The sequence below is a fragment of the Carcharodon carcharias genome, chromosome 21 (genome assembly GCF_017639515.1).
Source record: "Carcharodon carcharias isolate sCarCar2 chromosome 21, sCarCar2.pri, whole genome shotgun sequence".
In the NCBI taxonomy this organism is placed as follows: domain Eukaryota; kingdom Metazoa; phylum Chordata; class Chondrichthyes; order Lamniformes; family Lamnidae; genus Carcharodon; species Carcharodon carcharias.
This window is the reverse complement of record NC_054487.1, coordinates 23,179,745-23,199,358: the sequence shown is the minus strand read 5'-3', so window position 1 is coordinate 23,199,358 and position 19,614 is coordinate 23,179,745. Positions and strand designations below refer to the sequence as shown.

General features: G+C 46.6%; 1 protein-coding gene across 4 annotated transcripts in view; it reads right to left on the bottom strand.

Moving 5' to 3' along the window:
* LOC121293109 (F-actin-monooxygenase MICAL2-like) overlaps positions 1-19,614 on the bottom strand; it is a 590,417-nt gene that overhangs the window by 31,302 nt on the left and 539,501 nt on the right. For all 4 annotated transcript variants that reach the window (XM_041215769.1, XM_041215771.1, XM_041215772.1 and 1 more), the window contains 3 exons: positions 13,835-13,917; positions 11,380-13,141; positions 10,679-10,773 (listed from right to left, as the gene is read on the bottom strand). In XM_041215769.1, coding sequence (XP_041071703.1) covers positions 10,679-10,773; positions 11,380-13,141; positions 13,835-13,917 — 1,940 coding nt within the window. The remainder of the gene's footprint in view (positions 1-10,678; positions 10,774-11,379; positions 13,142-13,834; positions 13,918-19,614) is intronic.

Sequence of the window (19,614 nt, the reverse complement as noted above, 5' to 3'; positions counted from 1 at the left end):
AACACAGATGCAGTTAAGGGGAAGCTGGATAAATAAATGAGGGGGAAGGGAGCAGCATTTCAATATTATTTACTGATAGTCAAAAGAATAAAGAGGTGCGTATGAACATAAACTCAGGGATCGATTAGTTGGGCTGAATGGCTGTTTCTGTGATGTAAATCCCATGCAATATCAGATCTAGTGAGATGGGTGATAAGGGAGTTGTGAACTCCAGCAGTGAAAGATCAAGTATAGAATATCTAACCCTCTGATCTGAGGGAACTGGGAGAGGGCTGATCTTAAACTGTTCCTACACGCTATCCTCAACGTGACTCAAACTAGTTTCATTTAACTATTGCTGAAAAAAAGAGACATGTTGTTGTCGCTTTTCGTCTTGTACTTATCAGGACATCTCGCAAGAATGCCAATTATAAAGAGAAAAACAATTTATACTGCATGAGAAGAGAGTGCTGATTGGTTGGCAAATGGACTCTGATTGGTAGTGGCATTGCTATGGAGAATGCACCAGGGAATATATCACTCCCAAGCTTTTGTTTAAATTCAAACCAGGCAGGTCAACTCTGATTGGTCAAGTCATTGCCGCGGGGAATGAACCAGGGAAGCTATCCCTCAAGTGTTGATTTAGTTGAAAAAGGCACAATTGTGTGGACATGCTCCTTCTGTCTGCAAAGAACAGGACCCTGTGTGTGAAAATATGCAGCTTCTAGCACACAAAAGTGAGCCACACTATGAGCCTGATTCTTAGCACAATCAGGATTGTTTAGTGAGTGCTGTTTAATTGCAGAATCACATAATAGTGTTAAGCAGGGGTTGGTTTCACTTAGTTTGCTTAAAAACATTAACTTTGCAACCTCTGGTTTACTGCAATAAGTCATGTAATGGAGGATATAGACAACACATTTCGGAGATTAATTAGAGTCGTGAAACAGTGAGATCTAAACAAACGTTTTCAGAATGCTGACTGCAGTACTGAATAGTGACAGGGAAACATAGGTCCTTTTAACCATGCTTACTGGTATAGGCATCATAAGGTCAGAGGTGGGGATGTTCGTTGATGATTGCAAAATGTTCAGCACCGTTTGCGACTCCTCAGATTCAGTATCAGCCCTTGTCCAAATGCAGCAAGACCTGGGCAATGTCCAGGCTTGGGCTGACAAGTGGCAAGTAACATCCGCACCACACAAATGTCAGGCAATGACCATCTCCAACAAGAGGGAATCTAAACATTGCCCCTTGATGTTCAACAGCATTACCATCACTGAATCCCCCACTATCAACATCCTGGGGGTTACCATTGACCAGAAACTGAACTGGACCAGACATATAAATACTGTGGCTTCAAGAGCAGGTCAGAAGCTAGGAATCCTGCAGTGAGTAACTCACCTCCTGACTCCCCAAATCCTGTCCACCATCTACAAGGCACAAGAAGGCACTGGCCTAACCAGTGAGGCTCACGAGGAATGTATTTTAAGAAAGGCAGTCACAGCTGGGCAGACAGACAATCTCAGCAGTAGGCATACTTGAAACTCAGGAATAATCAGATGACTATGATCTCACTGGAGGCCCAGATTTAAACCGTGTGGTAATAATGGAGAAATGCACCACAGGACCAGTGCTTTACAGCCAATTAAATACCTTTGAAGTGCCGCCGTTTTTGGAGTAGGAAATACATGAGCCAATTTGCACACAAGAAATGTGATAATAACCAAATTATCCACTAACCATGATGGAGTGATGAATATTGGCCAGGAGTTGCATGGGATCTTATACATCCACCTGAGAGGACTGACAGGGCTGCTGTTTAACATCTCTTCCAAAGGACGACACCTAGGACAGCACAGCACTCACTCTGCGCTGCAGTGTGAACTGTGATTTTTGTGTGGTACAATGAACCCACAACCTTCTGCTTAGAGGCGGGAATGCTACCAGCTGAGCCACAGGCAACATAAAGGGCACTCTATGAGGAAAATAAAATCTGTGCAATGATCCCCAGCTCAGTCTGTGACCATTAGGATTGGTCATGTCTATCACATTGGTGTGCCACGTCCCACTCACTGCTATCTGCTAAGTGAAGGCGGCTTACAGACATATTCTACACATACTCTACCTTGTATGTATATGATCTCCTGAATGCCAGAGCGTGAGGAACATAGACAGACTTAAGGAGGAAAAAAAAATAGCAACTTAAAACAGCTCAATAATGAACAGAATCAGAACACAGCCACACTCAAAACCTCACTACATCATACGTTAACCAACCACACTACATCGCAAACTAGTCAACCACACTACATCACAAACTAATCAACCAGACCACGTCGTACACTAACCAATAAGACTACATCGCACAATAATGAACCAGACTACCTCACACACTAGCCAGCCACACTACCTCACACACTAGCCAGCCACACTACCTCACACACTAGCCAGCCACACTACCTCACACACTAGCCAGCCACACTACCTCACACACTAACCAACCAGACTACGTCGCACAGTAACCAACCAGACTACATCGCACACTAACCAACCGGACTATGTTGCACACTAACTAACCAACCACACTATATTACTCATTAACCAGTCGGACTACATAGCACACTACCAACCAAACTACAATGCACAATAACCAACCAACCTACATCGAACACTAACCAACCAAGCTCCATCATCCATTAACTAACCAGAATACATTGCACACTAAGTAACAAAACTACATCACACACTAACTAACCAGACTACATCGCACACTATCCAACCAGACTACATCGCACACTATCCAACCAGACTACATCGCACACTATCCAACCAGACTACATCGCACACTATCCAACCAGACTACATCGCACACTAACCAACCAGACTACATCGCACACTATCCAACCAGACTACATCGCACACTATCCAACCAGACTACATCGCACACTATCCAACCAGACTACATCGCACACAATCCAACCAGACTACATCGCACACTATCCAACCACACTACATCGCACACTATCCAACCACACTACATCGCACACTATCCAACCAGACTACATCGCACACTATCCAACCACACTACATCGCACACTATCCAACCACACTACATCGCACACTATCCAACCACACTACATTGCACACTAACTAACCACACTACATCGCACACTATCCAACCAGACTACATCGCACACTATCCAACCAGACTACATCGCACACTAACTAACCACACTTAATCGCACACTAACTAACCACACTACATCGCACAGTAACCAACCACACTACATCTCACACTAACCAACTGGACTACATCGCACACCAATCAATGAGACTATATCGCACACCAATTAATGAGACTACATTGCACACTAATCAACCGGACTACATCGCACACTAACCAACCGGACCACATTGCACACTAACCAACCAGACCACATTGCAAACTAACCAACTGGACTGCATCACACATTAACCAACCAGACTCCATTGCATGCTAACCAACCAGACTATCACGCACACTAACCAACCGGAATACCAAGCACACTAACCAACCAGACTACATCGCACACTAACCAACCAGACTAAATCGCACATTAACCAACCACACTACATCGCACACTAACCAACCGATTAACACCGCGCACTAACCAACCACACTACATAGCACACAACCACACTACATAGCACACTAACGAACCGGATTACAACACACACTAACCAACTAGATTACCTCACACACTAACCAACCACACTACATTGCACACTAACCAACCAGATTACAACACATACTAACCAACCAGACTAAATCGCAAACTAACTAACCACACTACATAGCACACTAACCAACCACACTACATCGTACACTAACCAACCGGATTACAACACATACTAACCAACCAGACTAAATCGCAAACTAACCAACCACACTACATCGCACACAAACAAAACCCTATTGGCGCAAACTAAACACTATGACATTAACCTAACATACTATATTGCACACTAATTAACTACACTCTATCACACATTAACCAACTACTCTATGTGACGCACTAAGCAACCACACTATATTGCAACTTGTCCACTACACTATAGAGACATAATAACCAACTACACCATACCCAGTAAACAAGCTAATCACACTTTAATAATGCACTGATATCACTATATAGGCTTGATAATTAACCACACTGCACCAACCCATTTGCCTGGGTGAGTGCAGCTCCAGCAACACTCACAAAGCTTGACACTATCCAGGCCAAAGCAGCCTGATTGATTGGCACCCCACCCACCACCTTACACATTCACTCCTTCCACCTCCGATGCACAGCAGCGACATTGCAAACCATCTATAAGATGCACTGCAGGAATTCACCAAGGCTCCTTAGACAGCACCTTCCAAACACAATACCACTACCATCTAGAAAAACAAGGGTAGCAGATAAATGGGAACACCACCACCTGGAAGATCACCTCCAAGTCACTCACCATCCTGACTTGGAAATATATGTCCGTTCCTTCACTGTCACTGGATCAAAATCCTGGAACTCCCTCCCTAACTGCACTGTGGATGCACCTACACCACATGGACTGTAGCAGTTCATGAAGGCAGCTCACCACCACCTTCTCAAGGGCAATTAGGGATGGGCAATAAATGCTGGCCTAGCCAGCAAAGCCTACATCCCGTGAAAGAATATTTTGAAAGAACACTCAGTACACAACCTAATGACACTGTATTGGTACAGTAACCAGTCAATAACAATACCTTGTATTTATACAGTGGTTTTAATGTAATAAATTGTCCTAAGGAACTTCACAGGATCATTGTAAAACAAAGTGTGACACTGAGCCACAATAGGAGATATTAGGGCAGATAATCAAAAGCTCAATTAAAGCACATCTTCAAGTAGAGAAAGGTGGAGAGGGGAAGAGAGGAGAGGTTTAGGGAGGGAATTCCACAGCTTTGGGTCCTGGCAGCTCAAGGCAAGGGCAGCAACGGTGGGGTGATTAAAATCAGGATGCTCACGGGACCAGATTTAGAGAAGCACTGATATCTCAGAGGTTAATGGGGTTGGAGAAGATTACAAGGATAGGGAGGGGCGAGGCCATGGAAGGATTTGAAAGCAAGGATGAGAATTTTAAAATCGGGATGTTGTTTGACCAGGAGCCAGTGTAGGTCAGTGAGCACAGGGATGACAGGGGAACAGGACTTCCTGCAAGTTGAGACACAGTGAGCAGAGTTTAAGATACTCCTTAAGCATACAGAGGTGCAGGAGACCAACAAGGAGTATATTGGAATAGTCGAGTCCTGAGGTAATGAAGGCTTGAGTGAAGGTTTCAGCAGCAGATGATCTGAGGTCGGGATGGAGTTGGGTGATGTTACAGAAGGTGGAAATAAGCAGTCTTAGTGATGGTGCAGGAATGTAGTCACAATCATCTACAACTAATCTTCGTAGTACGGTACCACTTTTCTTTCAATTCGCTACCATCCTTGATTTCCAGTTACCCACACATGGTTTAGCCTTCTTGAAGAGTCTCCCTCTCTCATGGAATATATCTTAGTTGAAAGTTGTGAAATATCTCCTTAAATGTCTGTCACTGCTTCGCAACCATCTTAACATATTTTCAGTGTCCACTAGAGCCAACTCTGTCTTCGTATTCGTTATTTGCCTTTACTTAAGTTTAAGACACTAGTTTCAAAGCAAATTTCTCACCCTCAAACTGAATGTGAAATTCCATCATGTTATGATCACTCTTGTCTAGAGGATCCATAACAGTGCTGTGAGGTTATTAATTAAGCCTGTCTCCTTACACATTACAAGGTCTAAAGCAGCCTGCTCTCTGGTTGGTTCCAGAATGGTATTGTTCTAAGAAGCTGCCCTGAATAAACTCTATGAACTCATCCTCGAGGCTGCCTTTGCCAGTTTGATTTGTCCAAACTATATGAAGATTAAAATCATCCATGATGTTTGCAGTTTCTTTCTTACAAGCTGCCATTAGTTCTTGATGTACACGCTGTCCTACATGTAGTTACTGTCAGGGGGGCCTATAAACTACTCCCACCAGTGACTTCTTTCCTTTGCTATTTATTATCTCTTTCTAAACTGATTCTATATCTTGGTCCTCTGAACCAAGACCATTTTTCATTTCTGTATTGATTTCGTCCTTTATTAACAGAGCTACCCCACCTCCTTTTCCTTCCTTTCTAGCCTTCCGAAATGTCAAATACACTTGATTATTCAGTTCCAAGCATTTGTCACTTTGCAACCATAAGTGAACTTTAATGAGGGCAAGGGGGACTTGCCCACCAGTTAGAGAACTAGTGAAGCCTCACATCACTTCTCTCGGGGTGACCTGACAATATTTCAGGGCAATTGGGCACTGACCTAGACAGCAACGAGCCTCCCACTCAATTAACACCCCAGTAGGGCAGAAACCCTGTCAATCAGAGGCCAACAGCTCTCCGGTGCCAGCAGCGCTACTGGGAGTGATGGCCACTGCTGGTATTACACTGAAGTCTTCACCAGGGATTGTCCCTGATTCCCTGGAGAGAGCTAAGTGTGGGTGGAATGGGTAGCACGGAGGGGGCACTGGCTAGGGGTGGAGGGGGTTCAGAAGCAAGCTATCAGCAACCCCCCTTCCCAATACTGGTCTCTCGATCAGACACGGTGTACCTGTGTCCTCAAGCTTTCCTGCCCCAGACTTAATTGGAGGGAGGCAGGAAAGCTGCCTGAGGTGGCAGGGTCCCCAGGCTGCACCCCCCTGTCTGATTAAACACCCTTCCAGCATCCAAACTTGCCTCTGTAAGGACATTAAATTCCACTTCACATATATGTATCAGCTATTCTATCATACTCATCTATTTCTACTGTTAATTCCTCCATGTTATTATGAATGCTGCATGCATTCAGATAAAGGGACTTTAATTCTGTATTTTATCACTTTTCCCTATGCTGACTCTTAATGGTCTCTTCTATTTGTACACTCTGTCCCTTTCTGTCACAATCTGGTTATCATTCACCATCTCACTACCCTGCATTGTTACCTTGTCTTTTTTTGTTAGCTTTATAAATCTTTCTCACTTGCAGCCTCCGCCCCACTATTTAATTTAATCCCCAGCTGGTGGGCTGGACTGGAAGGTCAGTGAGATTGGAGATGCTGCTCATGAGGAGACAGTGACCAGACCCTCGATGGGCCTTTTAGAGGTTGCCAAAGAGGCACAGAGAGAAGCTGTAGATTTATCGAAGAGGGAGTCAAACCTGGACCAGTAACAGGAAAGTAGAAATGTCTGGGAGTAATGAAGGATTGAGGTAGGAGTTTGGAAATAAGGAAGAGTATCCAAGAGGGGAGAAGTGGAAGGAGACATAGTGAGAGGAGAGAGGGTCTAGGAGGGGCAGAGAGAAAAGAAGGAAAAAGAGGAAGGAAAGCAATGGAAATGGAAGTGATAGCCTCAAGTTTGGATGAACAGCCAAAGTGCGCTAAGAATGAACACAGGAAAAATTCAAATTACATAGACCTGGTTTCATAACCACACAAGATTTGCACATTAAACTGGCATACTAACCAAAGACACTGTATCAGCACAATAAGCAACTACACCTCACTCAGTAAACTAATAATATTAGCCATTGAACTAAATAACCTCATAAATCATTCCACTAACTAACCTCCAAACAGTCAGTACACTCACTCGCTCTACAGTCAGTCAACTACGCTTGGTAACCACACAAGTCATTACACTAACTAACAAAGAAAGAACAAAGAAAAGTACAGCACAGGAACAGGCCCTTCGGCCCTCCAAGCCTGCGCCGATCATATTGCCCGTCAACTAAAATATTTTGCACTTCCGGGGTCCATATCCCTCTATTCCCAACCTATCCATGTATTTGTCAAGATGCCTCTTAAACACCACTATTGTACCTGCTTCCACCACCTCCTCTGGCAGCAAATTCCAGACACTCACTACCCTCTGCGTAAAAATCTTGCCCCGCACATCTCCTCTATAGTTCTCTCCTCTCACCTTTAATCTATGCCCCCTAGTAATTGACTCTTCCACCCTGGGAAAAAGCTTCTGACTATCTACTCTGTCCACGCCACTCATAATTTTGTAAACTTCTATCAAGTCGCCCCTCAATCTCTGTCGCTCTAGTGAGAACAATCCAAGTTTCTCCAACCTCTCCTCAAAGCTAATAACCTCCAGACCAGGCAGCATCCTGGTAAACCTCTTCTGCACCCTCTCCAATGCCTCCATGTCCTTCTGGTAATGTGGCGACTAGAATTGCATGCAATATTCCAAGTGTGGCCTAACCAAGGTTCTACACAGCTGCAGCATGACTTCCCAGTTTTTATACTGAATACCCCTGCCAATGAAGGCAAGCATGCCACATGCCATAACCTGAAAGCAGTCATTGCAATAACCAAACAACAGTCATTAACTAAGTAACTCCACAAGTTACTGCATTGTGCAACCCCACAACACTCAATAGACAAACCATACAACTCTAATTACATTGGGTCTATTATTAGAGGGGACGGGACACAGTATTTGATCTTTAATTCCCTGTAATATTATCAGTTGTGATTTGATAGTCCCAATTTGTATTGCCAGCTCCACTCCTTGGGACCATCCTCCATCAGTTGCACTCCAACCAGAGTCCGTTAAATGTTTCATGGGCTCTCCTCGTGACTCTGCTCAGGGCCCCTCTTAAAATTCCCAGTCCCTCCTTTCCTTGTTGTTGGGCTTGTTCTCAATATCATTCCCCTCAAGAGTCGAGTGGCCAGTCTATTGCTGCAATTCCCCTCAGCCAGGTCTAGTGTGGATCAAGGGCAGTAATAGTAATTAGAATGTTACTCCTAAGTGCTGACTACCACAAACGTCATCTGGAGGTGCTCCAGGGATGGCTGGCTGTATTTAAAAGCAGTATTGGTGAAACTGTGCCCAGTCCCTACAGTTGTTCCCACAGTTTGCCCTCTGGATACCTGCTCTTTCCTTTTATGGAGCTCAGACACACGATCAAACACATCCGCAGGCAGCTGAAGAAGAGCACAGGGAGAAGAGATGATGATCAGAGGTTAGAGGAAATGTGAGTATTGGAGCCGTACAGTTGTGTGTGGGAGGCAAAGTTCATTGACATTCCTGACCAACTCACTCTGTCATTTAGAATCCATATTCTTCTGCCATTCTGATTCAGCAGGGAAGAAATGCAGCTCCGGGGCACTCCATCTCCTAGTGTATCCCTATACACAATGCCCCTGTACCCCAATAGCCCTGTAACCCTATACACAATACCCCTGTATCCCAATATCGCTGTATCCCTATACCCTGGTATGCCAATACCCTCCGTAACAACACGCAAGAAGCTCAACACCATCCAGGACAAAGCCGCCCACTTGATTGGCTCCCCATCCACAAAATTCACTCCCTCCACTGCCGATGCACAGTAGCAGCAGTGTGTACCATCTACACGATGCACTGCAGGGATTCACCAAGGCTCCTTCAACAGCACCTTCCATAACCACGACCACTACCATCTAGAAGGACAAGGGCAGCAGGCACATGGAAACACCACCACCTGGAAGTTCCCCTCCAAGCCACTCACCATCCTGACTTGGAAATATATCTCCACTGTTGCTGGGTCAAAATCCTGGAACTCCCTCCCTAACAGCACTGTGGGTGTACCTACATCACATGGACTGCAGCAGTTCAAGAAGGCAGCTCACCACCAGCTTCTCAAGGGCAATTAGGGATGGGCAATAAATGCTGGCCCAGCCAGCGAAGGCAGCATCCCGTGAATTAATTTTAAAAAACCAATACCCCTGTACCCCAATATCACTGTATCCCAATACTCTGGTATCCCCAACACCCAGGTACCCCCAGAAGTCCGAATACTCCAGTACCCCAATACCCTGGAACCCCCAAAACTCATGTACCACCAATAATCCCGTATGCTCAACAACCCCTGTACACAATGACCCTGTGCCCCAATACCCCCAGTACCCCTATACGCAACATACCCCCATACAAAACACCTCTGTACCGCAAACCCCTATACCCCCAACACACAATACCTCATACCACATACCCACTTTCCAACACCCACATACCCGATACCCCAGTACCTCCAATACTCCTGTACCCCAATACTGCTGCATCTCATCCTCTGTACACCTCCATTACCCCTGTGCCCACAGCATCTATGTACCCCCAGTATTCCTGCACCCCCCAATACTCCTGCACCCCATTACCCTTGTACCCAACTGTACTGATCTGCTAAACTGATCCCACTGCCACACGTGAACTTGATTGCAAAAATCTAAATGAATGAAACCCATTACAATGAGCTTCCTTCGCCCAGAACAAAAATTACTGAGTAAAAAGGGAATTTGATGCACGCAGGTCAGATTGATCTCGAGCTCAATCTTGCGCACAATCTGAAACCTGGTCCTGATCTTGAGGCCAAGTTAATTCCAATGTTCAATTAACATTCACTAGGCAGTGATTTATCCAGGAGAGACCCACTGATCTTCCCCATCGCAAACCGCAACTTACCTGATCCCACACAGTGTCCAGCACAGACCAGGGGAGCACGCTGCCCTTTCTACAGCTGCTGTCCTGTCTGGGATCAGGATTACCCGCATGAATCCCTAGTCCACCCCCCACACACACACACAAGGGGGTCAGGGGTCTGGGTACCTCTCTTCTCGAGCGCTGGGAACTCCTCTCCAAGACATCATCATTCGACAAGTCGGAATCCTCTGATAAACTCAGGTGCTGACCAAGCTGGAGCTCTAAACAAGAAACGGACAACATTGTGAGGGTCAATGTCTGAAGGTCAGTGGGTCCGAGGGTCAGTGGTCAGTGGATCCAGAGGGTCAGTGTGACTGAGGGGTCAGTGTGTCCGGGGGGTGGGTTCAGCGTGTCCCATGGGGTCGATGTGTCCGGAGTGTCAGTCTGTTAGGGGACTCGGTGTGTCCAAGGGGTCAGTGTGTCTGAGGGTCAGTGTGTTCAGGTCTGACGGGTTGGTGTATCTGGAGGGTCAGTCTATCTGGATCTGGAGTGTTGGTCTGTCCAGAGTGTCGGTGAGCCCCGGGGGGGGGGGGGGGGGGGGGGTAGGGTCGGTGTGTCCAGGAGGGGACGGTGTGTCCAGTGGGGGGACGATGTGTCCAGGGGGGGTTGGTGTGTCCCAGCTGGCAGTGGCGGGAGGGGAACGGTGTGTCCAGGGGGGTGTCGGTGTGTCCGTGGGGGATCGGTGTGTCCCGGGGGATGGCCAGTGTGTCCGGGGTTGGGGGGGGGGGGGGGCGCAGGTGGGGGGGGGTGTCGGTGTGTCCCAGGGGGTCAGTGTGTCCGGGGGGAGGAGTCAGTGTGTCCGGGGGGAGGAGTCAGTGCATCCTTACCCACTGCTGTGCGGAGGATGTTTCTGGTGTGTCTCGTGCTGGAGTCGATGGTGTTGCTGCTTGATGGTGTACTGGGACACGCTCTCTCCTCCTTCTTCTTTCTGTCCTTCCTGTAACTGGAGAAGACTGATTTCCAAAGTGATTTGGGTTTGGTCAGTTCATCAGCTGCACTGCTCACTTTGTGCGGCTGCCTGCTATCACTCTTTGATTTCTTCTCCTTCTTGCTCTTCCGTGGTGAGAACAAGGAAGTTCTCTTCTTGTTTTTGCTGGCTGAATCCTCGGAGGAGGCTCCCGAACCCTCACAGACGGGATGCTGTAAGGCTGTGGGGGTCACATATCTGTCCACCACCGACTCCTGCTGCAGCTTGTGACCATTGGTTAACTTAATGTCCAAGGGTAACGTGGTGTCAGCCCAGCTATCCTCCTGAGCTGATAGCTGTCTCAGGACACTCCTGGACTGGCCAGCAGACACTTCACTCATTTCCATTTCTTTCATTTTCCTCAACTGTTTTTCCATAGCATCTCTGAGAACCTGGCTCTTGACTGACTTTTCCCGAGCCCTCATTCTTTCCTCGGCTATTTCTTTAGCCTCTGGTGAGATCAGTAGCCGCTGTTTTGACTCTGCAGTCTTTGGGCTCTGGGCTAATTTTAACAGGCAGGGCTTCTCCTGTTTGGGCTTGCTGCTTGGGGGTGTGTAAAATCTTTCCTGGACACTAGTGTCAGGTGTTCGGTCATCATATGTATCCTCCACATCGTCTGCAAACGGAATCTCGTCAATGCTCTCTGCCAGTGATTTCCTTACATTGTCTGGCTGGCTGGCTACTGTCTGCTGAGCTGACACAGGCTGCTTATTGCTGGGCAGTGTGGGGCTCCTGTCCACAACACTCTTCCCCCTGTCTTGATGCTTCCTCCGCCGGAGAGTTGCAGGTTCCTCACCAGCAGGGGGTGGTGGAGGAGGGCTGGAGGGTGGTGTTAACATGCTGTCAGAGTTATTCAGGCTCACACTGGCAGCAGTCCTGGTGTTACTCAAGCTTCCATTCAGGCCAAGCCCAGAGGTGCTGGTCAAATCCTTGTGACCACCATCTGAACTCTTGGCATCCAGCCCGATGGATTGGCTTGAGGTTAGAGCTGGCAATACCAGCTCCTCAACTCCAGGTAGACTGGGGGGTCTGGAGGGTGGCTGGGGGCTTTCTGTGTGGCTTCTCTGTTCCTCAAACATCTCCTCTGGTGTGAAGGATTGAGGAGATGCTGAGCCTGTGGTGGACAATGTGAAGCTGGTTTCAGACCCACTGGTTCGGTCCACAGGACTGACCCCAAGACTTTTGCGGAGCTCCATGCTTCTCAGCCAAAAGTCGTCAGCTGGATCCTTTCGGGTGGGCTTTTCTGCTCCCATTCCTGTTGCTGTGTGTTCTTGCTGCTCCTCGCTGTGCGTGATGATTGGAGTGGATGTCAGGATGGAGGAGACAGGCTGGCATTTCACTGGGGACTGAGCTGTGATGGGGCTAGCTGCTCCTGGGCAGGTGAGTGGTTGGCAGCAGATAGCTGGTGGGGCAATGCTGGGACTCTGGGCCAGAGGGGTGACAACAGGCTGGGATTGGACTGCTGAACAGGGTGATGGAGTTTCTGGGAAGGACAGAGGCTGTGATCGCACAGGAGAGTGGTCAGGGAGGAGGCTGGTTGCTTCATGTGATGGTACAGTTCCCTTTTCAGAGTCGATTGGCTTCACAAAGGGAACCCCAGGAAAAAGGAGTTCATCCTCTTGCTGAAGGGATAAAGAAAACAAACAATTTAATCAGAAACAGAGAGCAGAGCAACTATGAAAACAAAGACATATCAGAATACACAGGCAGGGGCACATGATATGGAGTAGATCTCCCTCTAAACTGTCCCCATCAAACACTCCCAGGTACAGCACGGGGTTAGAAACAGAGTAAAGCACCCTCTACACTGTCCCTATCGAACACACCCAGGACAGGTACAGCACGGGGTTAGATACAGAGTAAAGCACCCTCTACACTGTCCCTATCGAACACACCCAGGACAGGTACAGCACGGGGTTAGATACAGAGTAAAGCTCCCTCTACACTGTCCCCATCGAACACTCCCAGGACAGGTACAGCATGGAGTTAAATACAGAGTAAAGCTCCCTCCACACTTTCCCCATCAAATATTCCCAGGACAAGTACAGCGTAGGGTTAGATACAGAGTAAAGCTCCCTCTACACTGTCCCCATCAAACACTCCGAGGTTTGAACAGAGAGCCTGCACCACCAGGAAGCGTCTGATGGCCCAATTGATGCCGAGTTATGAAAGTGTAGATTCACATCTATTGTTAACTTGGGGAGAAAGAGGTTGTTCCAAAGCTGTGGAGGAAAATTATCTAAAGTCTCAGAGCAGTCAGGCCAGCCAATGTCCAGTGTGAAAGGTGAGGGTGACGTTTGATCTGTTAATAATACCTCTGGCGGACTCCTGGTGCTGTCAGAAGTGGGTTGGGGATCCACATTGCTTCCTGAGTGTACTTGGTGTCGTTTGGGTTCACCTAAATAATCAGATAGATATCAACTTAGAATAACACTGCAACTGTACATCAATGCTTATATCCTCTTCTTCTCCCTCATGCACTAAGTTATTTGTGCGACCTGTCTGGTAATCTTGGCAGTCAGAGGGTGGGCGGCAGTAGCTCCCATTCAAGATGCACTGCGAGAGAGTCACGAATGTAGAAGAAAAGAGAAATAGAGATAGGGAGAGGGGACAGAGAACAGGAATGAGAGGCAGGTCGACAGGAAGTGAAAGGGGACAGAAGAAACAAAGGAAGAAAGATACTGAGATAGATAGTGAACGATAAAGAAAGAGACGGTGAAAGAAAGATTTGAATGGAGAGGCCAGGGAGAAAAATTAGAAAGGGAGAGAAATAAAAAGGAAAAACTGCAAATGCTGGAAACTCAGGTCAGTGAGGCAAGTTAAAACAGATAGACAGATCACTCAGTAAATGGGAAAGGGGGAGAGAGCTAAATGGAGAGGTACCAGTGTAAGACACGTAGTAATGGAGAAAGGTAGAGACAGAGTGAGAAATAACAAAAATAAAAAGCTGGAACATAAGAAAGAGACAAGGAGGGAGAGAGAAGGAGGGATTTGAGACTTCAGAAGAGTTGGAGGAGAGCTCAGGAGAGTTATTGAAACCTTGGAGTGTTTTTGAGATTTTGGATGGGTTGGTAGAGATTTTGAGGGAATTTGATGAAATCCCTTGAGATGTTTGTTGGGATCTCAGTGAATTTTGAAGGAATATTAGGGCAGTTTGATGAGATTATGGAGGAGTTTGAAATCTCAGAAGTGTCTGATGAAGTCACAGAGAGAAATTGTGAGGGACCGATGATATCTTTGAGAGGTTTGGTGAGATTTCAGTGAGGTATTCTGAACTTTCAAGTGTTTAATGGCATCTCAGAGAATTTTGATGAGCTTCATAGGGGTTTGAAGAGATTGTGGATGAGTCTGTTGAGATTTGAGGTGCTTAATGAGATCTCGGAGGGATTTGATGCTGACCCCCAGGTATTTGATAAGCACTTTGAGCAACTGGATGGAATCTCACAGGAGTCTGAGATCTCAGAGAGTTTTGATAAGAGCACTGATGGCTTTTATAGATCTCAGGTGGATCTGAGATCTTGAAGCAGTTTGATGAGGTACTGGAGGAGTTCAGGACCTTTAAGGCTTTAATGGGACTTCTATGCATGCACAGGGGCCAGCTTCTATGCCTATGCTGATGGCACCCAACCCAACTCCTGATGACAGAAATAAAATATTCAAATGCTGGAAATCAGAAAACAAAACATAAAATTCTGAAATAGTCAAACAGCATCTGTGGAGAGAGTGGAGAGAGAAACAGAAGTAATCTTTCAGATCTATGAGGTGGAATTTTATTGCAGCAGGATTTTACGTTCCCGCCAAAGTCAATGGAGTTTAGAATGGATCGCCTCATTTTACAGCCCAGTCCCAGCCGCAACGGGGCCATAAAATTCTGGCCATAATGGTGGCCATTAGAGAATTGAGAAAACAGGATGCGTGAATAGGAGTAGGCCATTTGGCCCATTGAGCCTGTTCTGCCATTCAACTAGATTCATGGCTGATCATCTACCTCAACCCCTCATTTCCCCGATATCCCCATATCCCTTGATGACATTAGGATCCAGAAATCTATTGATATCTGTCCAGAACATGCTTAATGATTGAGCTTCCACAGCCCTCTGGAGTAGAGAATTCCAAAGATTCACCACCCTCTGAGTGAAGAAATTCCTCCTTGTCTCATCTCAGCCTGCCTCTTATTCTGAGATGGTGCCCCCTGGTTCTAGACCCCTAACCAGGGGAACATCCTCTCCACATTTACCCTGTCACGCCCTGTAAGAATTTTGTAAGTTTCAATGAGATCACCTCTCATTCTTTGAAACTCTAGAAATACAGGCCCAGTTTCCTCAATCTCTCCTCAAAAAACAATCCCGCCATCCCAGGGATTAATCTGGTGAATCTCTGTTGCAGTCCCTCTATGGCAAGTATATCCTTTTTTATATAAGGAAACCAAAATTGTACACAATACTCCAGGTGAGGTGTCACCAAGGCCCTATGCAATTGCAGCAAGATATTTTACTACTGTGCTCAAATCCTCTTGCAATGAAGGCCAACATACCATTTGCCTTCCTAATTGCTTGCTGCACCTTCATGCTAACTTTTAGTGACTCATGAACAAGGACACCAGGTCCTTTAGACATCAACATTTCCCAACCTCTCACCATTTAAGAAGTACTCTGCCTTTCTGTTTTTCCTACCAAAGTGAGTAGCTTCACATTTATTCACATTACATTTCATCTGCCATGTTCTTGACCATTCACTTAACCTGTCCAAGTCCCCTTGAAGCCTCCTTACAGCCTCCTCACAACTCACATTCCCACCTAATTTTGTGTCAGCAGCAAAGTAGGAAATATTACAATTGGTCCCCACATCCAAATCATTTATATAGATTGTGAACAACTGTGACCCCAGCATTAATCCTTGTAACAGTAACAGTCTGCCATCCTGAGAATGACCCGTTTGTTCCTACTTTACTTTCTGTTTACTGTCTTGTTAATCAATTCTCAATCCATACCAGCATATTACCTTCAATCCCATGCGCTGTAGTTTTGTTTATTAACCCACTGTGTGGGATCTCATCAAAAGCATTCAGAAAATCCAAATACACCACATCCACTGGTATTGCTCAATCCTCTTATTCCTACTAACAGGTGGCACTAGGAGCAATCCTGAGATGACTGCTTTTGTGATCATGTTTCATAATTTCCTTTTTAACTCCCTAAAATCTGCTTTCTGGACAGCATCCCTCTTCCTACCTATGTCATTGGTGTCAATGTGAACCATGACTTCTGGCTATTCACCCTCCCCCAGAAGGATGTTCTGCCCCTGCGCCATGACATCCTTGACCCTGGCAGCACGGAGGCAACACACCATCCTGGAGTCACATCTACGGTCACAGAAACGCATGTTTGTTCCCTTACCAAACAAACCCCCTAACATTAATGCTCTTTCACTCTTCTTCCTCCCCGCCTGTGCAGTTGAGCCACCTAATGTGCCATAGATTTCTCTTTGGCTGCACTCCTCTGAGGAACCATCTCCCTCACCAGTATCCAAAATGGAAAACCAATCAACAAGCAAGATAGACACAGGGGACTCCTGCACTCCCTGCCTGGTTCTTTTAGACTGCCTGACAGTCATCCATTCCCTCTCTGCCTGCATGCTCTTAACCTGCAGTGTGACCACCTCCCTAAATGTGCGATCCATGTAGTTCTCAGCCTCGTGGATGCACCTTAGTGACTCTAGCCACTGCTCTAAGTCCAAAACATGGAGCTCAGGATTCTGCAGCCAGTGAAACTTCCTGTAGATATGTTTGTTTAGGGCACATGGTGCGCCCATGATTTCCCACATGCCGCAGGATGTATGTCCCACTCGGGCTGCCTTTTTTTATTCACTCACAGGATTTGGGCTTCAGTGGCTGGGCCAGCATTTATTGCCCATCCCTAGTTGCCCTTGAGAAGGTGGTTGAGAGCTGCCTTCTTGAACCGCTGCAGTCCATGTGGTATAGGTACACCCACAGTGCTGTTAGGAAAGGAGTTCCAGGATTTTGACCCAGCAGCAGTGAAGGAACATTGATATATTTCCAAGTCAGGCTGGTGAGTGACTTGGAGGGGATCTTCCAGGTAGTGTTCTTCCCATTTAGCTGCTGCCCTTGTTCTTATAGATGGTAGTGGTCGTGTGTTTGGAAGGTGCTGTCTAAGGAGCCTTGGTGAATTCCTGCAGTGCATCTTGTACATGGTACACACTGCTGCTACTGTGCATCGGTGGTGGAGGGAGTGAATGTTTGTGGATGTGGTGTCAATCAAGTGGGCTGCTTTGTCTTGGATGTTATCAAGCTTCTTGAGTGTTGTGGGAGCTGCACTCATCCAAGGCAAGTGGAGAGTATCCCATCACACTCCAAACTTGTGCTTTGTAGATAGTGGACAGGCTTTGCGTGGTCAGGAGGTGAGTTACTCATCACAATTCCTAGCCTCTGACCTGCTCTTGTAGCCACAGTATTTATGTGGCTAGCCCAGTTCAGGTTCTGGTCAATGGTAACTCCCAGGATGTTGATAGGGGGGGATTCAGTGATGGTTAAATGCTCCCTTGTTGGGGATGGTCATTGCCTGGCACTTGTGTGGCATGAATGTTACTTGCCACTTGTCAGCCCAAACCTGGATTGCTTCAGTATCTGAGGAGTCGTGAATGGTGCTGAACATTGTGCAATCATCAGTGAACATCCCCACTTCTGACCTTATGATGGAAGGAGGGTCACTGATGAAGCAGCTGAAGATGATTATGCTGAGGACAGTATCCTGAGGAACTCCTGCAGTGATGTCCTGGAGCTGAGATGACTGACCACCAACAACCACGACCATCTTCCTTCATTCGAGGTTTGACTCCAACCAGTGGCGAGTTTTCCCCCAATTCCCATTGACTCCAGTTTTGCTAGGGCTTCTTGATGGCACACTTGGTCAAATGCGGCCCTGATATCAAGGGCAGTCACTCTCACATCACCTGAGGAGCTTTTTTGTCCATGTTTGAACCAAGGCTGTAATGAGGTCAGGTGCTGAGTGGCCCTGGCAGAACCCAAACTGACCGTCAGTGAGCAGGTTATTGCTAAGCAAGTGTCGCTTGATAGCACTGTTGATGACCCCTTCCATCACTTTACTGATGATCGAGAGTAGACTGATGGGGCGGTAATTGGTTGGGTTGGATTTGTCCTGCTTATTGCGTATGGGACATACCTGGCCAATTTTCCACATAGCTGGGTAGATGCCTATGTTGTAGCTGCACTGGAATGGCTTGGCTAGGGACGCAGAAAGTTCTGGAGCACAAGTCTTCAGTACTATTGCTGGAACATTTTCAGTATCCAGTGCCTTCAGCTGTTTCTTGATATCACGTGGAGTGAATTGAATTGGCTAGAAACTAGTATCTATGATGCTGGGGACCTGTGGTAGAGGCTGAGATGAATCTTCCACTTGGCACTTCTGGTTGAAGATTATAGCAAATGCTTCGGCCTTATCTTTTGCACTGATGTGCTGGGCTCCTCCATCATTGAGAATGGGGATATTTGTAAAGCCTCCTCCTCCAGTGAGTTGTTTAATTGTCCTCCATCATTCACAACTTGATGTGGCAGGACTTAGATCTGATCTGTTGGTTTTGGGATCACTTAGCTCTGTCTATCACTTGCTGCTTATGCTGCTTGGCACGCAAGTAGTCCTGTGTTATAGCTTCACCAGGTTGACACCTCATTATTAGGTAAGCCTGGTGTTGATCCTGGCATGCCCTCCTGCACTCTTCATTGAACAAGGGTTGCTCCCCTGGTTTGATGGTAATGGTAGAGTGGGGGATATGCCAGGCCATGAGATTACAGATTGTGTTCAAGTACAATTCTGCTGTTACTGATGGCCCACAGCGCCTCATGGATGCCCAGTCTTGAGTTGCTAGATTTGATTTAAATCTATCCCATTTAGCACAGTGGTAGTGCCCCACAACACTGCCATACCTTTACCTTACCAACTGTTTAATGTAAGTAGAATAAGTAAATTAACTTACCAGTTATTCATCAATCAGCTTCTTCCCCTGTCCCTGAGTAAGAACCAAAGACTGGAGGCTGTAAATGGTAGAAAAGAAAGGAGCA